The sequence below is a fragment of the Trichosurus vulpecula genome, chromosome 1 (assembly GCF_011100635.1).
Source record: "Trichosurus vulpecula isolate mTriVul1 chromosome 1, mTriVul1.pri, whole genome shotgun sequence".
Lineage (NCBI taxonomy): Eukaryota > Metazoa > Chordata > Mammalia > Diprotodontia > Phalangeridae > Trichosurus > Trichosurus vulpecula.
The window spans coordinates 420,689,923-420,711,875 of NC_050573.1; the positions used below are offsets into that span (position 1 = coordinate 420,689,923).

Below are 21,953 nucleotides of genomic sequence, written 5' to 3' on the forward strand. Positions count from 1 at the left end.
TACCAGAAGTGAGCGAGACACACCGCAGAGTATAAGTTTTAAGTGGAGAATTTATTAGCCGGCGGCCATCGGGGTACGGCACCACAAATCAATGGCAAATGTGTTGGGGTGATGGCTTGGCTTATATAGGATATGGGGGTACAGAGTGGGGGAGGAAACAGGAACATAGGTCCTGGCTGATCAAGAGATTCAGTCAGGTTATCGTACTAGTGGGATACCTCATTTACATTCCTAGGTGGAGTCATGGAGCCCAGGGATATCTGCTAGACAGGGTTGGCCAGGTTATCCTTCAGTGGGGATGGTCCTATCTACTGACATTCCTTGGTAGAGTCATGGAGTCCCAGGGGGTTTGCTAAATGCCAAAGATATCTGAGTCCATTCTTTCTGGGGGTGCTTGTCAGTAGCTAGGGGTTTCTCAGGGGTTCCTAATTTTCCTTGTATTACATAGTAAATATTAAATTAATGGATTTATACTATGAGGGGCATAAACTCAGTATCTGAGGTTCCCTCTGACTCTTAGACATTATCAGCTCTTATCAGCCCTAGGTGAGAGAGACTCCTTTTCCACTTTTGCCCTTCTTCCTTCTCACTCTCCTAGGACTAATTCCTTACAGTCTATCTTTATCTTCAGTCTGGCTTCAACGGAGAGGGAGTATATCTGAGGTGCTGCTTTCTCTAGAAGCAGGGTCAGATTTGCTGAGTTGTGGCTCTTCTCAGAGGTTAGAATATTTATTATATGGAGTGATTTCTGCCTGAGGTGAGAAGCTTCTCTGTATTGATGGGTCCACTGTCCTCAGGAGATGACTTTACCTACTGTCTTTGAAGTGAAAGAAGAATGCCTCTGATGATAACAATGAGGCTTGAAATGGAAAGAGCCTAGAACCTGTTGTTAACAGACCTGGCTTTGATCCTTGGCTCTACTAAGGCCCCAGCAGCTCCAAATCTTGATTTTATATTCTATTAACTTGAAGTCTTATTGGTATACTGTTTATAGATAAAATGTACTATCAAGTTAACATTGTTTTTCAAAAGATGCCATGGTAAAAATGTGGGAAATAATTTGTTCTCAACTTGATTCTTGATCAACATTTTCAAGCAGAGTTTATCTTAGTAATTATACCATACTACAATAAGGAGGACTATTGCCTGGTAATGAAAGTAGTTGATAGAGGAGTCATCAGGAGGGTTCCTTAGACATTCAGGGCACCAGGCATCTCTTGAGATGTGAGCTGCAGATAAGTGGCTGTTGGTCGCCAGTGAAGGGAGTTCACATACTAGGAGTTCTCCACATGATGACATCACAGATGCAAACCAAAAAAAAAATAGACTGGTATTAGGGTCACATCCAAAAATTTATAATAAAATACCATGTTAATACAAGAAACCTGAAAACCATCAGGTGTTTTTTTTACTGTGACTTGCTGTTGGAATAGAAAAAGTACTGACATGTAATTAATTATCTTAGGATTTTCATTAATCAAGTCCTACATGGTCTAATAAAGTGGAAATATTGGAATTAATATTTATCAAACATTTTAATTGAAATTGTGTGATGTTTTTGTTATTGATACCTGTCTTTCCTCCTCTTCCTCCTTTTTCTATAGTATGAAGGATGAAGAGGAGCAGATGTGCCCCATTTGTTTGTTAGGAATGCTTGATGAAGAGAGCCTTACAGTATGTGAAGATGGCTGTAGGAACAAGTTGCACCACCACTGCATGTCAATTTGTATGTTGCTGTTTTATTCATGCTCATCATAAATGTAATTAAATTATTCCATGATCTATCCCAACTAATTTAGATTTTAACAAGATTCAACCCTGTATGAGCGTGTGTTGTGGTTAATCTAGTCTTTAGAAGACTTAAACTTGAGATGCTTTGAGTGCTTGACACTAATCTGAATTTCTTGAAATTTGCAAATGAGCAAGTAAAAAACTGGTTAATATAACTAACAAAATAACATTTAAAAGCAGCATTAGCATCAGAGTAGTCAATCTCATCATTTTCTTGCTTTGTTAGCACCACGTCTTTCAAAATAGGAAAGGAAAGACCCCTGTCCTTATTCCTCCTCGGTGAGGCAGGGAGCTCCCTCGGATCACTTCTTGCGATCTCCTCAGTATAAATTTTATAACTGGTATACTGCACGAGATACAGACCTTATATGCTTTTTTTAATTTACATTTTCACAAGCCTTTATTTAAGGAATATTCTTTGGATAAGTTGTATTTTTATTTTTCAGGGGCAGAAGAATGTAGAAGAAATAGAGAGCCTCTGATATGCCCTCTTTGTAGATCCAAGTGGAGGTCCCATGATTTCTACAGGTCAGATTCTAATGAATGGCTTCTGAGTATTATTCAAAGATATAAATATTTTAAAATTAAACCGTTATTTTTTGGTAAACTCTATTAATATTTCAATTTTAGCCATGAATTGCCAAGTCCTGTGGATTCCCCTTCTGTTCTCCGAGCTGCCCAACAGCAAACTGTACAGCAGCAGCCTTCTGTTGGATCACAAAGAAGAAACCAGGACAGTAACTTTAACCTTACTCATTATGGAGTTCAGCAGATCCCTCCTGCCTATAAAGAGTTAGCTGAGCCATGGATTCAGGTAATTATTCTCTTATTACAAAGTTTTCTATTCAGTTTGATTTAGTAAACATTTATGAAATACCTGTTATGTGCTAGGTGGAAGTGATATAAAGAGGAAAAATAATAGCCTCTGTCCTCAAGGAGCTTACATTCTATTAGGACTTCTGTGAAGTTTGGATTCAGTCAAAGGGCTGCACTTGAGGACCTAGAGGGCCACATGTGGCCTGGAGGCTGCAGGTTCCCCACTCCTATACTAGGAATTTAACTTTTTTTTTAAATTGTAATTAATCAGGGCAGTAGTTTCTAAGACTTTTCATTTGAGATCTCACATATGCACATGCCACATATTATTGTTTGACTTAAATTATGCCTACCAGAGCAAACATACCGTCTCATCGAAAATTGGTTTTGGTGTCATTGCTTGTTACTCATGTAACTAGCTAGAGAACAATGTTCTCTTATCAAAGAACTAGAGAGGGCCTCAAACGTTATCTTGTCTAGTTCCATGTGCCTAGATGAGCCTCTTTTTTTATGTCTTTCTCAGAGAATAAAAACGATACAACTTCCCTTGACAAGTTACTGAGGTGTTTGAAATAACAGTCTCGAGTTTTTCTTAAGTCTGAACTCACAGACTCACAAAATGCGCATGTTAAAAGGGTCACCTAGAACAATCTATACACAAAAAGGAATCCCTGAAGTTTTTATATAGCCTCTGCTTAAAGACCCTTCATTGAGAGTAAACCTACTACCTCCAGAGGCACAGCCTATCCACTTTTAGATGGATCTAATTTTGGGGAAGTTTGCTTAATTTTGCCTGTTTGCAGCTTCCACTGATCACACCTGGTTCCGCTTTCTTGGACAAACATAATAAGCTTAATTTTTCTCCCAGAGGACAGTCTCTCCTTCAAACACTTGAACACTGTTAAGTGTATTAAGTATAGCTTTTCTTAAATTAAAGGCCTCTATGTTCAGTGACATTTTCCCCCTGCTTCTCTTCTTAGCAAGATAAAGAAAAGGATTGAATTGTAGAAAGCTTTAACTCCTTTCTTGTCTTGACTTTTCCTAATATATTTCTGATATAATTATGCTTTTCTGCTAATTTTTATATTATTAGTTTTATGGGAAAATGTGGGTTTCTTAGTTCTTGAATTTGATACATTTTCAAGAGCAAAGGAGTATGAGACGGAAATTTTTATGTATACATATCCTTAGGTTACTAAAATATTAATGTCTCCTATGACTACTTCAGGATATGTATTATTTAAGATGATACCTAACTCTTAAGTAGGAGTTACTGTGAATGAAATAGATAAGTAGAAATGCCTACAGATAGGTAATAGGGGGGTGGTATTTGAATTCTCATGTTGTACTTGATGATATAATAGTAATACTTAACTAGAGGGCCTTCTGTTGATGTCTTTTATAATCAAAGTGAATTCATTGCGTGTTGGTGTGTGTTTTTATCTTTTAATTTTACGCAGGTATTTGGCATGGAGCTAGTGGGCTGCTTATTTTCTCGAAACTGGAACATAAGAGAGATGGCGCTCCGACGTCTTTCCCACGATGTTAGTGGTGCTCTGCTGTTGGCCAATGGGGAAAGCACTGGAAATGCTGGGAGCAACAATGGAAATAGCCCAAGCGCCGGAGCAGCAAGCGGGTCATCTCAGACTGGGATCTCAGGAGACGTTGTCGTGGAAGCCTGCTGCAGTGTTCTGTCGATGGTTTGTGCAGACCCTGTCTACAAAGTATATGTTGCTGCTTTAGTGAGTACTTTTATTCCTTTCACTTCCAGTGCTTATTACATACATTTTATGTTTATTGTTTTAATAGACAGTGCCACTATTTGGGATTGAGGTTTTGATGCTTAACAGGATAAGTTATCAGTATGATACTAGGACAATTCAAGTGTGTGCATATTTTAATAACGAGTCTGTAAATCAATGATGACGCAAGCAACATAAGCTTTAGAATCAGCATTTGGGCACCAAATGAGGTCAGGAACAATTTCCTGAAAATCTAAGTCATTTCGTTGATATTTGTACTTCAGCAGCCTTTTCAGTGAACACTTACTAAGCACTTGGGTGGCACACTGTGCTGGGTATTGAGGGAAATCATCATCTTAACTCATGTTTGTATTGTACTTTCCTCAAAATATATTTTAAGAGGACGAAATAAAATATATATCCTGCCCTCTGGAAGGGATCTTAGAGATTATCCAGTCCAACACTATATTTTTACAAATAAAGAAACTGAGGGCCAGAGGCTGAACTTGTCCAGGGTTATGCAGCAATTAAATGTGTGAGGTGAGAGTCGAAATCAGGTCTTCCTGACTCCCTGCCCCACGCTGCCTCTGGAGAGGCATGCAGTCTGAAGTGGTAGAAGGGGTATGGGCACGTGGTGCATGAATGCTTGAGAGAATTACAGACAAAAGTGCTAGCATGGGGTTCAGGGGAGAAGGTATCTTGGAATTAGGGAACACTTCATGGAAGCGATGACCATTGGACTAGACCTTAAAGTACAAGTAGTATTTAAACTGACAAGGTTGGGGGTGGCACATTCCAGGTACTAAAACAATATGACTAGAAGCTTAGATGGGAGACAGTATGGGATGCATTTTGTAGAGAGTGAGCTGTCCATTTTGTCTGGAATTTTAGTACAAGTGGAGAAAAATAGCATGAGAAATGAAAAATTCAAGTGTTGCCAAATTATGGTTGCCATATCTCTTTGAGATAGGTAGTGTGGTATTATCCACATTTTACAGATGGGGAAACTGAGATTGTGTCTTGCCCAACATTATGGAAGTAGCAAGTAATAGACTTAGAGCTCATAATGAAAGCTAGAACTTTTATTAATTGGCTAAAATTGACATTTTGCTTACTGACATAAACTCAAGTTGAAAAGAGCAAGAATTTATTTGCAAATCTAGTCATTATGTAGAGGCAGAAGTAGAAGTATGCAACTGGCACATATCAATACATGAGGTTAGAGAGACTTGAAGAATCCTAGATTTAGAGCTGGACAGGACCTTAGAGGCCATCTCCTTTTGGTTTTTATTTGGACCATCACATTTAAGAATTGCTTATAGATTATTTCACAATGTTTTCTCCGTAGATATTAATCTGTTTCAGATTTTCTTACAAAAGCGTATTGGATTTTAGACAATTAAAGTTGACTTTATAGAGACAGTTGAACTGACTTTCCATTTTTTTTTTCTTCTTTCTCCTAGAAAACATTAAGAGCCATGTTGGTGTATACTCCTTGCCATAGTTTGGCAGAAAGAATAAAACTTCAGAAACTTCTGAGGCCAGTCGTAGAAACAATATTAGTCAAATGTGCAGATGCCAATAGGTATGGTTTTAAGGTTTTTCAATGAATTTCTCATATCTTCCGATCATAGTTTCTTACAGTTGTCATTAATGACTTATGCATAATAGATACTTAAGTGAATTTTTGAATATTGAGTTTTCTAATTTAAAAAGATCTTGAAATAAAATATCACCAGATTAGTGCTGGTGATCTAGAGAAATTATTTCATTAACATAAAATTGTATTACTGTTCATCTCATTTTGCTGCAAACATTTTTAAGAATACATCGCAGAAATCACATTTCTAGTTGAAATACATACTAATGAAACAGAGTTCACCATCTCTTCATTTCTTTAATGTATGCATGGACACTCCTTATTTTTCTCTTTCCCAAATCAGTTAAGTGAGAAGATTTTTTTTTTTAATTAGGGAAGGAAAGCCCATGTCATCCCTTTCCTCACACTCTTAGATTGTATAGTGTATGTTTTATTTATTCCGGTGGGTGGTGTGGAAATTCAGTGGATTTTGTTTAGGTTGTTGGGAAGCTTGAGCTGGAAGAGACCTTGCAGGCCTCTAATCCAATTTCCTCATTCTATAGACAAGGAAACTGAGGCCCAGGAAGATTCCATGACTTGCCCATGGTCTCACAGGCAGCAGGACCCTTCAGAAGTAGGATTTGAATGAAGGTCCTGACTCCAGAGTCAGCAGTAGACCATAGCAGTATAGTACCCTGCTGTAAGAAAAGGGAGAAGAATTCAAAAAATTGTTGTATGGCCACAGGGTAAAAAACAAAAGCCCAGCTAAAGTCCTTCCTCTCACCATCCCCTACCGTGGTGCAAATAAAAACTAGTAAAACTGCTCCAGTGTTGGTACTCTTCTAAAAAGAGATTATATAACTGACATTCCTTATAGAAATTGGTTAGTGATCAGAAAAACCAGTAATGTACATGATTATTCCTCATAACCAGATTTTTAAAAAAATACTTTGTGCCCTAAAGATACCAATTTTCATTAGAAATCTTTGTCATGAGATTTTATTGGAAATGACAGCCAGCTACACAGCCATAAATCTATAGAATTTTTACGAAAAACCCTAAACACATCATTGTTTACCTTTAGATGTCTGTGAGCCATGTGAGAGGGAGAATATTATCATCTCTACTACAGGAAGGATTCCTGGTTCCCCGGGCCCAAATTAGTCTCTTAGCAGAGATCAGTGGGTTTTTCTTCTGCCCAGAGGAGACTTCATTTTGAGTCTATCACTAGAACAAAGCAATGTTCCAAAGTTCAAGTGCTTCGACCTCCCTTTTGATATCCTAGTAGATCCCAGTTGGCAGAATAAAAGAGATACCAGGCAAGGTCAGTTTACCCTGTTAAATAGACCTGGTACAAGTATCATGATCCCCATTTTGCAGATGAAGAAACTGAATCACAATTCTTATAGACCCAGTACAGGACTAGTAAGTAGCTGAGGCAGGATCAGAATTCACTTCTACCCTGGTATTCACTAAAAGCCTATTTTCTGTAATGACAGCTCCAGACTTTTGAATAATAGTTTATCTAGTGACTTAAATGTATGAAAGAAAGAACAGTGAAATGTTAGGTTGTGAGTGCATAAGACTGCATTATTAGATGTGTTTTTTAATTGAAGAAATTTATTTGAATTGAATTCTTCCTCTGTACTGTGAGGCTTCGTGTGTAGCATTTTGTTTGTGATAATTTTACTATGACTTTAGTTATGGAAACTAAATGTGCAACCAGCATTTTTATTTTCATTTTCCCCAAACATTTTAAAATTTTCACTACTTTACCTAGCATTGATGTGGTTTTCCTTTCTTTTTTTAGCCGCACAAGTCAACTGTCAGTTTCAACGCTGTTGGAGTTGTGCAAGGGCCAAGCAGGAGAACTGGCCGTCGGCAGAGAGATCCTTAAATCAGGTGTGGCCTCAGACTTCAGATTAATTTCTTTTTGTTTATTTTGTTCATTAATTCACTCATGGTGCCATTTCAATAGTATATCAGTTTAATCTATCAAAATAGGAGAGTGGGCTCTGATGGCTATTTGGAGAAGTGTTTTATTCGTCCAGTCAGATGATATTAATTAGAAATCTGAGTTAGTCTTTTTAAAAAATTGCTAAAACCAATATTTAGCCAATGTATTTTATGTGTATATAATACGCTAGCTAGCTTTTGATGTAGATTTAATAACACTGTTTTCTGTTCCTCTTGTTTATAGGATCCATTGGTATTGGTGGTATTGATTATGTTTTAAATTGTATTCTTGGAAGCCAAACAGAATCAAGTAACTGGCAAGCACTATTGGGACGCCTTTGTCTAATAGACAGAATGTTGTTGGAGTTTCCTGCAGAATTTTATCCCCATATTGTCAGTGGAGAAGTTTTACAAGCTGATACTGTAGTAGACAGGTACTCTTTTGTTTAGAAATGCCATTATTTTTCTCTGTTAGAATGAATGTTCTTAGACCTTTCCAAATGAGGTTCAAGAGAAATGTGTAGGTATGGCATAGGCAAGCTGGTATGTTTTTAAAATGTAGACCCTTTTTGATTTGAGGTATTTTTCAAAGTGAAAAAAATTCCACTAAAACAGAATTTTTCATACTCTGACAGTTAGAGTTTGTATTTCTAAATACTCACATATAAGCTTCAAGTATAATTTTTTTTTCTAGGTATAAGAAGCTGCTGTCCCTCTTGAACTTTGCTTTGCAATTCATTGATAATTCTCACTCGATGGTTGGTAAGCTGTCCCGAAGAGTGTTTCTGAGTGCTGCAAGAATGGTTGCCCGAGTACCCCATGTGTTTGTAAAACTGTTGAAAATGTTGAGTGTCACAAGCTCCACTCATTACACGAGGATGCATCGTCGTTTGATGGCTATTGCAAATGAGATGGAAATTGCTGAAGCCATCCAGCTGGGCATAGAGGACTGTGTGGATTGCAGGCAGGATGACTTTTTGCAGCCATCTGCCCCAGATAACTCCCCAGAAACAACAGAAGATAATTCCCCTGAACACACAGTCCAGTTAGAGAAAACTGGAAAACCTTTGTGCGATGCAAAATCAAGTGCCAGTCCAGGAGATATTTCCGATCCATTGGCTTGCATTTCTGTGGGACTTCCTAGTTCGATAACGATGGAGCAACCAAAGCCAGCCCTTCAGACAAAAGGTAGACCCCACAGCCAGTGTTTGAACTCTTCTGCATCCAGTCATTCCCAGTTGTTGTTCCCAACCTTGCCCTCCCCACCTTCCTCTACCCCATCTGTACCAGCTGGCTCTGTAACAGATGTCTCCAAACACAAAACTCAGGGATTCATTCCCTGCAAAGTACCCACAGCTTCTCCACAAATGCAACGAAAATTTTCTCTACAGATTCTAAGAAACTGTTCTGAAATCAAAGAACCGGATAAACTTTCCCCAGTTTTTACGCAGGCAAGGCCTATGCCTTCCAGTCACATACACAGGCCAAAGCCATCTCGACCCACTCCGGGAGATATGAACAAGCAGGGAGAAGTCTCAAAAAATAGTATGACGCTCGATCTGAACAATATCGCACAATGTAATGGCAGTGTTGGCAGCGGCGGCAGCAGCAACGCTGTCATCCCAAGTGAGGAAACAGTATTCACACCAGTAGATGAGAAGTGCAGATTAGATGTCAATACAGAACTCAACTCCAGTATTGAGGACCTGCTTGAGGCTATGCCTACTAGTGACACAACAGTCACCTTTAAGTCAGAAGTTGCAGTGCTTTCTCCCGAAAGGGCAGAGAATGATGACACTTACAAAGACGATGTAAATCACAATCAGAAGTGCAAAGAGAAAATGGAAGCGGAAGAGGAGGAAGCATTATCCATCGCCATGGCAATGTCCGCATCACAGGATGCCCTGCCAATAGTTCCTCAACTACAAGTTGAAAATGGAGAAGACATAATCATTATACAGCAAGATGTGAGTATTTTTAGGAAAGGGTCCAGTGATGATTGGGTTTGATCACCTCTAAAGTTTGAAAAACCTATTTTCACCAGTTGACTATTATTACCAATGTAGAAATAAAACTGAGTAGAGTCCCTTTGACCCAAGATTTTTGCTTTCTTGTATTTGTTTTGAAGGTAGTATTTGACATTATTGATCCCATACTGTTTGAGTTTATTAATCTTTGATTAAAACTTATAGATGAATTAGAAACTTAATAGGCAATGCCATCGTGTCAGCATTAATGTTAAAAATTGAGATTTTCACCTAAACACTAAAATTTTTATTTTCAGACACCAGAGACTCTGCCAGGACATACCAAAGCAAAGCACCATTATAGAGAAGATGCTGAGTGGCTCAAAGGTCAGCAGATAGGCCTTGGAGCATTTTCTTCTTGTTATCAAGCTCAAGACGTAGGAACTGGAACTTTAATGGCTGTGAAACAGGTAAATACCAATGAACAGATACGAATGGAGATTATAACAGCACAAGGAATCCATTCCATTTGAATGTACTTTGATTTTTGCTCTTTTAAACTACAAAAGATACTGTGATATAAAGACAAGATATCAATAAAAACAAGTTTTAAAGTAGATAACAGCCAGCCATCTAAAAACATTATCCTGTTATTCCTAATATTTGAAAGGGTTTTTAAAAATAATCTAAGATATGAGAATGTAGTTCATATTAATCAATATAATAAATAACATACTACATAACAAATATGTTACCTAAAGTACTGTAAATGACATAATAAAGCACTGAGTATAAACAGTTTTTAAACTATTGTTTTGATTAATATATTTCCATTAATAATGGTCATCGAGTAGCTTAACCTTTTTGGATTGGCATAGAAGCCAAGTGATTAATAGGACTTCACTTTCATATCATATTAGATTTTTGTAATGGATAAAATCAAGGCAGCAATACCAAAATTGGAATGTCTAATATTGGTTTACATAACCACAGATAAACTTCTTTGCTATTCTGTTGTCCATGCATGCTTCATTTAAAATCTTATATTGTAACTTTATCCTGATTTTCTCTTACTCTGTAGCCTTCACTTTGTTATTAATATCTTAGTTGTTTCCAAATCTAGATTCTTATTGCTTACAAGCCCAGAAGGTGCCTGTTTAATTTGGTTTGTGCAGCATAAAGACTGTTTTCATTCAACATACATTTATCAAGGACCTGAGCATGTCCAGCTCTGTGTATGTGTGATGTTGTTTGCTGGTGTAAACTCATTCAGATTTTATCTTTAGATATTTTCAATAAGAAGCAAATTGGAGTACTTCAGAATTTTTCTTGAACTAGATGTTGTGTTTTAAACAGGTGACATATGTCAGGAATACATCTTCTGAACAAGAGGAGGTAGTTGAAGCCCTGAGAGAAGAGATCAGGATGATGAGTCACCTGAACCACCCTAATATCATCCGAATGTTGGGTGCTACGTGTGAGAAGAGCAATTATAATCTTTTCATAGAATGGATGGCAGGTAACCCTGACAGTCATGTTAGAACCATGTTAGATGCCTAGAGCTTAGTTTTAGCAAATATTTACAATTCATTAGATTTTTCAAATGTTACTTTTTCCCATAAATTTGGATATTAAATGGTGGTGGTTATTAAAATTTTAATGTTTTACACGTGTCCCTCATTGAGAAATGGAGGCAACACTGAATTCTGAGAGTAAATTCTGAAGCCAGTGGAGCATAACTTATGTCAGCTTCTGCCCTGTGGAAAAGGATTTGAGTATGATTCCCACCCCCAGAAACTGTTTGCCAAGGACTTGCCTCTCAAAGTCAGAGAGGCTTGTTACCAGTAGACTGGCCACTTGGTAATACATTCTTTGGTCATATCATTCTCTTACGACAAAAAAATATACAAGATGGCCCTAAGTTTTCTGTGGTCTCTTTCCTCTGCTGCAGTAGTGATGTTGGAGTAGCACAAAAAGAGCACAGAAGATGCAAAGGATCATAGTCTCAAGTCTATCTCTAAATATTAGCTTAACCGCTGATACTCTGAATGTGAGATCCATGTCCATTGACCACACACAAGGGCATATATGACCCCTCTAAGCCTCAGCTTCCTCATCTATAAAGTGTGGCACCTGCTTCTTAGGGTGATTTTGAGAGTCAAGAAAAATAATGGTCACAAAGCACTTGCCAAACCTTAAAGCCCCAGATCAAACGGGAGCTGCTGTTGCTGTCAGCCATATCTGTAAAATGCTGGGTCTGGATTCAGTCTGTGCAGTCCCTTCCAGCTCTGATCTTGTGAACCACTGAATATCAGTATACACTAATTATAACAAAACCCTGAATCATCAAGAAAAGATTCACTAATCAGTGGTGTCTGTTTTAGAAAGCAAGGAAATAAGGCAATAGGTTTCCATCCAAAATGGTTAAAATTTAATGTCTGTATACTTTTAAAAGGATAAAGATTCAGCCATTTGGGAAACTCAATGGTAGATGAAGTTTTACAGTGTCAACTTAACTGATTTTGATAGGAGAGATGAGAGCAGTGCTTTAGATTTTCAACCATTTTTATGTCTGACAAAGGATATGAACTTGATGTTTTAAATGTTAATATATATTAAAATGTTGATTGCTTAAATAACTGACATGTATCACAAGGTTTTAGTTCTGTGTGAGATTTATAATAGTTATGGCTTGATGCATTTTTATTACAGGAGGGTCTGTGGCTCATTTGCTGAGTAAATATGGAGCCTTCAAGGAATCAGTGGTTATCAACTACACAGAGCAATTGCTTCGTGGTCTTTCTTACCTCCATGAGAATCAGATCATTCACAGAGATGTCAAAGGTAGGCTTTTTCTTTTTAGATTTACCTGGTGGCAGTTAGAAGACTTCAAAGTGCAAATAAATGCATTTTTAAAAATAGAACTCCACTAATACTGACTTATAAACTGACATCGTGGGAATATATTTCTAGAAGCTGTTTTTTAAGGCAATATTACCGTACCCATTTAGAATTATTTGTTAGATAATGTTAGACATTCTGAAAATAAGTCAGATTAAATCATCTCACATTGAGTTCATTTTAATAATTTTAAGTTTTATTTTATTATTTTTAACTACTATTGCAAGTATTTCATACATAAAGTGCATTAGTGCGGGATTTTAAAAAACCAAATAAATATTGTTAGGTCATTTTAGATTCTGCTGCAGTTCTAGGGTTACATCATGCATTTTGATTTGAAATTCTCAAGCTAGTCTGGATAAAACAAACTTCAATAGAGCCTTTCCTTAGACTGACCACAAATCTGGATTTCTGGGAGGAAGTTTTATTGAAATTCTAAGTGTGATTTCTAAGCAGAGTTTTCCTTTTATATTTCCCTGAGCATTTATGCATTTTTCCTATAGTGTGTCATTTTACTTAGTTCTCTAGAATATAAATTTAACATTAGAACAGACTTGAAAGATCATCTCATTTAACCCTGTCATTTTTAAAGATGAGAAAACTGCAACATAGGGTAGAAGTGGTAAAGTGACTTTTCCAAGGCCACACAAACAATATGAGAGCCAGGATCTGAACACAGGTCTGTTTGACTACAAATCCAATATTCTTTCCGCTATACTACAGCTATTGTTCCTCCCCTTTTCGCCTATGAGGACTGAAGTCTTTATTTGAAATAAACTGTGAGAGTGGAGTAGATCTCACTGAGTCTTCTGTCAGTCTTATCCAGAAATGTCTTTACAATAATCTGAGGGCCTCGTTTTGGTTTTGGGATCTTTTTGTATTTTTGCTTTTAGCAGAGAGTCACTTGTAATTTTTGCTTTGCCGTTGACAGGTGCCAATTTGCTAATTGACAGCACAGGTCAGAGATTGAGAATTGCTGACTTCGGAGCTGCAGCTAGATTGGCATCGAAAGGAACAGGCGCTGGAGAATTTCAGGGACAGTTGTTGGGAACAATTGCATTTATGGCACCTGAGGTAGGAGGTGACATCTAATTTGGTGTTTCCGTATAATGAGAAGCCACAAATCCATCCATAGGCATGTAACATATGTCTTTGTTAGTCAAAAGAACAAGACTTGCCTTAAAATAACAGTTCTCTGAATTCATGAAACTCTTAGACCTTAGCCTTTCCCCCTTCTTATCCCTGACTTTGTGTATTCATATAAAGAAATTATGGGTAACAGTCTTTTTGTAAACATAAAGTGCTATAAAATGTTAGTTATTTACAGTTATTACATTGTAGGAAACTTAGAGTGAATTGATATCTCCAGGGAGAAAAACAGGAGGTGACTTGCCACATGAGAGAAGCAGATCTAATAGCAGTAGAAGAGGAGGCCATTAGGGAGCTTTTCAGAACCTAGGTTGGCCTCTCTCTGTGGCCCTTCTGCAGAGTGTTAGCCCTTAAATTCTCTGAAATGTTCATGCTGCCAACTAAGTTTTCTAGATAAAGCATGCCATTGTGGGAGGTCTGAGTCTCCAACTATATAAAATCAAGCTTTTTTGAGTTGGAAGGATCCTCAGATTATCTGGTTCAGGCTCCTCCTTTTGCTAGGACACAGAGAACTGCAGAGAGATGGTCGCAATGGATTCAAGCCCAGGCTTCCGAATGTAAAACCATGCACTTCCTATTCCACTTTACAGCATATGCAATAGTACCACGATTGTTCATTCCTTTTGGTTCTTAGGTTAGGAACAAGAATATTTAACAGTGGCTTAATCTTACACTTCCTGGTAACGATCTGTTTTGTTTTTGGCATTTTAGGTACTAAGAGGTCAGCAGTATGGTAGGAGTTGTGATGTGTGGAGTGTTGGCTGTGCTATTATAGAAATGACTTGTGCTAAACCACCCTGGAATGCAGAAAAGCACTCTAATCATCTTGCTTTGATATTTAAGGTAAGTATAAAAGACAATTGGCATTGTTTCATATATTCTTGCTAAACTACATGTGTGTGATCTCCTAAGAAGAATATTCTTTAGGACGGGAGCTGTGTTTCATTCTGTATACTAATGTTGGTATAGTAGGTACTCAATTAAAGTTGCATAAGTGACTCTAGGGAAAATGTAAAATACTAAAATTTGCTTTTGCTTTACCTTTTATGGACTTAGATTTTGAAAGCCTACTTGCCAGAATTGACAAGAAACAAGTTTTCAGAGGTTTCCCCTTAAAGGTCCCTTCCTAGGGGCAGCTAGGTGGCGCAGAGAGTTAGAGCACCAGCCCTGGAGTCAGGAGGACCTGAGTTCAAATCTGGCCTCAGACACTTGACACATGTACTAGCTAGCTGTGTGACCTTGGGCAAGTCACTTAACCCCAATTGCCCTTCCCCCCCCCAAAAAAAGTCCCTTCCTTTTTGGAGTTCCCACCATACCTTCTCTCTTCCTTCATCTTTCTACTCCTTCCTGAGTAACCTCTGCCTGCGCTCCAATCCTGCCCCTTCTTTTCTCCTCCAGCGCCTTGTTCTCAGAACTCATTCTGTCTGTCATGAATCTTCAGTCATTCCCTCTCCCCTAGCTCCTCCTCATATGCCTACAGAAGTGCTCCAATCTCCCCAGTCCTTTAAAAAAAAAAAAGTTTGATTTTCAAGCTCATCCAGACTGCAATTACATCTCTAAAATATCTGGCCACAAGGCCTCAACTGTCTCACCACCTTGTTTCTCTTCAGTCCCTTGCAGTCTGGCTGCTGCCTCAGCTGCCCAACTGAAATCGCTTCCTGAGGTCTTCCATGATATCTCAGTTGCCAGATTCCATAATCTTTTATCATTTCTCATTCTCCTTGGCGTTTCAGCAGCATTTTTCATTATTGACTTCTCCCTCCTTCTTTCTTCTCTATCTTCTTTGCTTCAGAAACTCCACACGCTTGTCTGGTTCACTTTTCTTACTTTTCTTTTTCTGACTTATTTGGCTCTTTTGCTTCTTAGGAATATGATCTTACCTTACATGAGTGAAAATTGTGAAACAGATTACCACAAATAAATTGCAAGTCAGCATGTCTTTTATAATTTTAAATAGATGTCTATGAAATATAGACTCTAGGTAGAATTTACAGAAATGTAATGATACTGGAACAAACCTGGCAGTTCGCAAGACCTCTGGTTACTACGTACTGTGATGTTTCTCTACAAAGGAGATATTGACAAGAAAGTAACTTTCTCAGAATTAACACTGGGTCCTTTGAGATTCAGCTTTAATTCCAGTAACTCAGGTCTAAACCGAAGCTAGTTAAGTACTTCTTAATGGTTTTTAACTCTTTAAAGTACGATTTTTGATATTTTTAATTGTATTCATTTCATATCTACTTCAAAATATTAAATAAAGCAGTAAAGTAGTACTTGTGATATGCTAGATTGAGGATGTTAGCATTTCACTTTCTAATGTAAACCCCAAAGAGATCGGTTTAAAGACAACAAAATAAATGTGAAGGAAAAGATACAATGAAGAAGGTAAACCATATCTGACAAGTAAATAAGAGAGAAGCAGAAACAGAACTAAATATTTCCTCCAGATTTTTAATATAACATGTCTGTGTCTGAGCAACTGCAAAATAAGCTTTGGAAGCTATTGTATTTCTATCCTTGACAGTCTCAACCTGATAGAATATCATCTAATTGGAAAGGCCCTTCAGCTGATTTGTAAAGCACGAGGGTTGGGACCTCCTGAGTTCCTTCCACCTACAGTCTTCTTCTAACTTCCATCCTAAGCAAGTATCCTTTAACATAGCATCCCTGACAATGCCTGTAACCTCTGCTTGAATTCATGTAGCTTTCACATGAATAGTGAATAGATAGCAAACTCTAGATGCCAAAAGATGGATTTGTGATAACCTCTAAAAATGTGGTGTTTCTTTTTCAGATTGCTAGTGCAACTACTGCTCCTTCAATCCCCTCACATCTCTCTCCTGGCTTACGGGATGTGACTCTTCGTTGTTTAGAACTTCAACCTCAGGACAGACCTCCTTCAAGAGAGCTACTGAAGCATCCGGTCTTCCGTACTACCTGGTAGCCAGTTATATAAAATGATTTTTAAAAACTGATAATAAATAGGGAGGAGAAAAAACTCTTGACAGTGCTTTTGAGCACAACCACGTGAATCATTCTGCTGGCCTTTAATCCACCAAACAACAATAAACTGAGGCCAGTGGAGGACCCTTACCGAAGTATGTGATTGACAAATCAAGATCTTTACCTAAGCTCAGTATGCAAAATTCCACAACTTGTGCAGAAACTGTAAACTGTGCCTTTCAAAGAACTGGCCCTAGGTGAACAGGAAAGCAATTAAGTCTGCATATAACTAGTAGCAGATGCATAATTTTATTTTTTTGGAGCACTTTTTCAGCAATATTAGCAGCTGAGGGGCTCAGGTTCTATTTTAATATTGCAATTACTCTTCCATTTCACATTGTGATCATGAGCAGGGGATTCTGCAATTCCGTTCAGGTTTTTGGTTTTTTGTTTTGCTTTGGTCACTGGCTATAAAGAAAATTACTATCTTCCTCTTTTAGACCTGAGTAGGCACTACTTGAGTAGTGTTTTTTTAAAAAAACAAAACAAAACAAAACTTTTTTTTAAAGAATTGATGCTTCCATTGTGAATCCACATTTAGCCTTCATTTTTTTAAGTGGGCAGTTGTGGGTCATTGTGCATTTTTACTGTTGGCCCATTCATTTTGTTTTGATTCGGTTGGTTTTTTTTTTTAAGAGTTATGGTTCCGTATTTTCATTTGTTTCTATTTTTGTTTAACATTCAGGGACAGGTGATCTTTTCAAACCACAAAATAATAATAAAACAAAAACTTTAGAATCAAGTATAAAACAGATCTCATTGAATATCTTGCTATTGGGTTTTCTTTTTAAATTGGAATATAATAATGCTACTACCTTCATTCATTGACTCACTGATCTGGGTTTTGCTAGTGCGGGTTATATAAAATGAAAATCAACTCTTTCACTTGGCTTATGATCAAGATCCAGGTTATCTAGTATTTGTTGAGCCTTTTCATTTTTATCAGTTTCCTCTGGCAAAGTGTAGAAAATTTCACACCAAATTAAGTCTTACTCTAAGTATAATAAAAATTCATTCACTCTCACCACTGATAATAACATTTTAGCTGCTGTTTTTCCTTCTGCCATACATCGTTTATTCACAGTCAATCTGGCTAATGGATAATTGAATGGAAATTATACCTTATTTTCACCTTTTTCTAAATAAAGGTGTTTTTAAGAAATTTATCTTGAACTTGAAAAAATGTTCAAATGTAAGAGTGAAGAATATCACTTAAACTATTTCCTTGGGTTTTGCACAATTTCCTAATGGTTTTAGAGGCAGGATTTTGAATCTGATGCATGTGATCCTGAAGGAACATGGCAGCTGTTCTTGGGCTTTTATGGATGAGTCTTTTCAATCAAGTACTGATTAAGTATTTAATATCATTTTTAATGTAAATTTTAACTCTTCAGAAGCCAGTTGAATTGTCAGAGTGAAACAGAATTGGTTATTCTCAAAGACTCAGGACAAACTAAATAAGCTATACAGTACATTAAAAATGTACGATACTAATTGGAAGCAAAATAAGTTACAAGTTTACAGGGATATGTACCATTTTTTGAGAAATTGTGAATGTGTATTTCTTAGGGAAATTTTACATTCCTTTGTTTTGGAAGATTGGCAATTTTTGAAGAGTTAAAAGGAAAAAAAAAACCAACAACAGCAGTACTGAAATGTGAAATTTGGTAGCTTTGACTGTAATGTACTTGACTTTCTTTTTTTTCTTTTTTGGACTACTTAGAATTTTCACAATTCTAATAAGATTGTTTCCAACTCTCTCATGTGCAAGCTTTAAAGGATGCACTCTTGCCATTTTATATACTGGAAGATCAGTTGTCAGACCAAGATTTTCTGACAAATGTAAACTGTATAAACTGATGAACCTCAGCTAATCAGTATTACTTTGTAGATCACCATGCCTACCACATTTCAAACTCAAACTGCCTCTAGATGTCAAAATGCATTTTGTTTGAGTTTGTTTGCATTTCCCTCAGCTTGCTGGTAATTGTGGTGTTTGTTGTGTGTATGGGTGTGTGTGAGTGTATATGTGTGTGTATGTGTATTGTGCGTGAATGTGTGTGTGTGTGGGTGTGTTTTTAAATGCAGATGTGATGTAATATTCTTATTTTCTTTGGATCAAAGCTGGACTGAAAATTGTATTGTGTAATTATTTTGTGTTCTTAATGTTATTTGGTACTTAAGTTGTACATAGCGTCTACTGCTGTTTATTCCAGTTTCTACTACCTCAGGTGTCCTATAGATTTTCTTCTACCAAAGTTCACTTTCACAATGAAATTATATTTGCTATGTGACTATGATTCCTAAGACTTCCAGGGCTTAAGGGCTAACTTCTATTAGCACCTTACTGTGCAAGCAAATGTTACAAAAATCTCTGGGTTAAGAATTTGGCTTAAATGTATCCTTTTGTTATTTTAAATATATCAAGATATTTTAATTAAAAGTTTTTACCCCATTGAACCAATTTTATAGTATTTGTACCTATTTTGGTGTTTTGTCTTTATAGTAAATAAAAGTTTTTGAACAAAGGTTACTTGTTTTTAAAATAAGTTCTGTTTTATCTCAACAGCAATGTTGCTTCTTAAAATATTTCATACTTAGATATTAATAAATGTTACAAGCTTTTGCTTGAGGCTGTTCCTTTTGGGAGATGACAGATTATATTTACTGATCCATTCATGACCTGAAAAAAAGTTCAGTATTTTCATCCAAAAGGTGGATTCCAAAAATTAACAAATCTCAGTGGATAGAATCATAGTAAAACCTCATAACACAGAATTAGAATTATAGACTCTTGAGAATTGGAAGGGACTTCAGAGGTGATTTAGGCCAAACTTGTACTTGAGTTCCAGATCCCCTGTACAGCAGCAGAACTAAACTTTCTTCTGAGGTAAAGGCAAAATATAATGACATCACCTTTTAGTCTGGCCTTTAAACAAGTTCTAAAACTCACCAAAGTGTACAGTTATCTGATCCACATCTTTCCATCTTGTCCTTCAGAATAGGTTTACATTCTCATTTCTCAAATTCACAAAGTTGAAAGGGTCATCTAGTCCAACTGGCAGCTTTGTTGTTCTACCCAGTTCTGGGTCACAAATCCAGGGTGGACTGAGGAAGGGGGCAACCGCCTGTGGGGGGAGGGGGGGAGGCTGACCTGAATTCCAGGGTGAGGAGTGAGTTCAAAAGCAAGAAGAAGCTGCAGGCCTCAGACCTCAGGAACATACTGGGTACCAGTCGCATCTTCCGCCCCAGTCTAAAGCCTACAGAAGAATTACAAGGGCAGGAAATTTCAGACCAAAGTGAAGTCTACAGCTCTGTCATCCTGAACCAGCAGAGCTTTTCAGCTGACTGATAATACCTAAGGCCACCAGCAGTCTACTGGACTTGCAAATGTGACAAGGCTACAAATCTGCTGTCCAGACCCAGGTGAGCAATTTGCAGAATTCACCACAAGAGGGCAACAATCACTTTCCCCTGGATCTTTGGGAGCACTGAAAGTTTGTAGGCCACTGGCCTGAGCTGTCTCTGACACCCTGAAATCACACAGATCTCAACACCCAAGAAAGCAACAGGAGTACCAGCCCAGTTCTTTGTTCCAGAAGTGCCCAGAGCCCAGCCCTACCTGACAAAGTCCAAAGGCAGGAAGTAGGCTAGAAGAATGAGCAAACAAACAAAAATCCCACTGTTAAAACCCAGAATAGAATGGCTCCAAAAACAGTTACAAGCAAAGTCTCAAAAATAGCATGGGTACAAGTTTATTCAGAATTCTTGGAAGAGGTCAAAAAGGGGGGTGGGGAGGTTGGTTGTTTTTCTTAGTTTAAAGTGTTTTTGTAAATAAGAGCACTAGAGGTAAAAATTGAAAAAGAAACGAGAGCTATGGAATATAGAACTGGAAAGTGAATTTAATAGCTTAGCATAAAAGGTTTACTAAACCTTGCCCAGCCAACAAGCTTCCTGAGAATCAGAATTTAACAAACAGAAGCTAATGACTCCATAAAACAGTGAGAAATATTTTTAACTGCCAAATTTAATATTTTCTCCAATTACATGTAAAGACTATTTTAACATCTTTTTTCAAATTTTGAGTTCCAAATTCTCTCCCTCCTTCCCCTCCCTGCCCCATTGAGAAGGCAAGCAATTTGACATAGATTATACATGTGTAGTCATGCAAAACACATTTCCATGTAAGTCATGCTGTGAAAGAAAATAGACAAATAATAAACCAAGAAGAATAAAGAAAAAGCAATTTCTTATCTGTATTCCAGCTCCACCAGCTCTTTCTCTGGAGGTGGACCAGCACCTTGCATCGTAAGTCCTTCAGAATTGTCATGGATCATTGTATTAACAGCAAGAAATATTAAAGTCAAAAGACTGAAAAACCAAGAGGGAGAACATAAGGTATGTTTCATCGTAGAAGCAACCGACCTAGAATTTAAGAATCATCAAACTATTTGAAAGCCATGACAAAAAAAAAAAGATCCTGGACATATTTCAAGAAATCACAAAAACTAACTGCACAGATCTCTTAAGAACCATGGGGCAAAGTGGGAATAGAAAAACAGGGAAGGGGAAAAGCCATTTTAAAGTACCTGCCATGTTCCAGGCACTGTGCTAAGCGCTTTTTATAAATCGGATCTCATTTGGTCCTCACAACAATGCTGAGAGGTAGGTGCTGTTGTTGTCTTCCTTTTACAGTTGAGAAAACTTAGGTAAACAAGGTTAAGGGACCTGCCCAGGATCATACAGCTAGTATGTGTCTGAGGCCAAATCTGAACCTTTCTGACTCTAGGCATGGCACTTTATCTACTGCACCACCTAGCTTCCCACAGAAATAGACTCCATCAGTTATCTCTTAACAAAGAAAAGAAAGAAAGAACTCCCAGGAACTTTTCAGTCCACCAAAATGAAGGAGAGCACTTTGTTTTTGCTAAAGGATTTTTAGTTAAGTTCAGAGTGAAGCAAAATAACTTTTTTTCCTCTGAAGAACTGGTAAAGATTAGTCACCTCCACTGCTTATTAAATTGTTAGATTAATGGTTTTATTAAA

At 37.4% G+C, this 21,953-nt stretch overlaps 1 protein-coding gene across 2 annotated transcripts in view; it reads left to right on the plus strand.

Moving 5' to 3' along the window:
• Nucleotides 1-19,436, plus strand: part of MAP3K1 (mitogen-activated protein kinase kinase kinase 1) — a 70,665-nt gene extending 51,229 nt beyond the window's left edge. For both annotated transcript variants that reach the window (XM_036762374.1, XM_036762381.1), the window contains exons 7-20: nt 1,605-1,726; nt 2,238-2,319; nt 2,422-2,605; nt 4,068-4,349; nt 5,813-5,934; nt 7,739-7,830; nt 8,129-8,318; nt 8,579-9,851; nt 10,169-10,321; nt 11,208-11,370; nt 12,564-12,695; nt 13,684-13,826; nt 14,613-14,744; nt 16,699-19,436. In XM_036762374.1, coding sequence (XP_036618269.1) covers nt 1,605-1,726; nt 2,238-2,319; nt 2,422-2,605; nt 4,068-4,349; nt 5,813-5,934; nt 7,739-7,830; nt 8,129-8,318; nt 8,579-9,851; nt 10,169-10,321; nt 11,208-11,370; nt 12,564-12,695; nt 13,684-13,826; nt 14,613-14,744; nt 16,699-16,848 — 3,220 coding nt within the window. In that variant the 3' untranslated portion in view covers nt 16,849-19,436. The remainder of the gene's footprint in view (nt 1-1,604; nt 1,727-2,237; nt 2,320-2,421; nt 2,606-4,067; nt 4,350-5,812; nt 5,935-7,738; nt 7,831-8,128; nt 8,319-8,578; nt 9,852-10,168; nt 10,322-11,207; nt 11,371-12,563; nt 12,696-13,683; nt 13,827-14,612; nt 14,745-16,698) is intronic.
• The last annotated feature ends 2,517 nt before the right edge of the window (nt 19,437-21,953 follow it).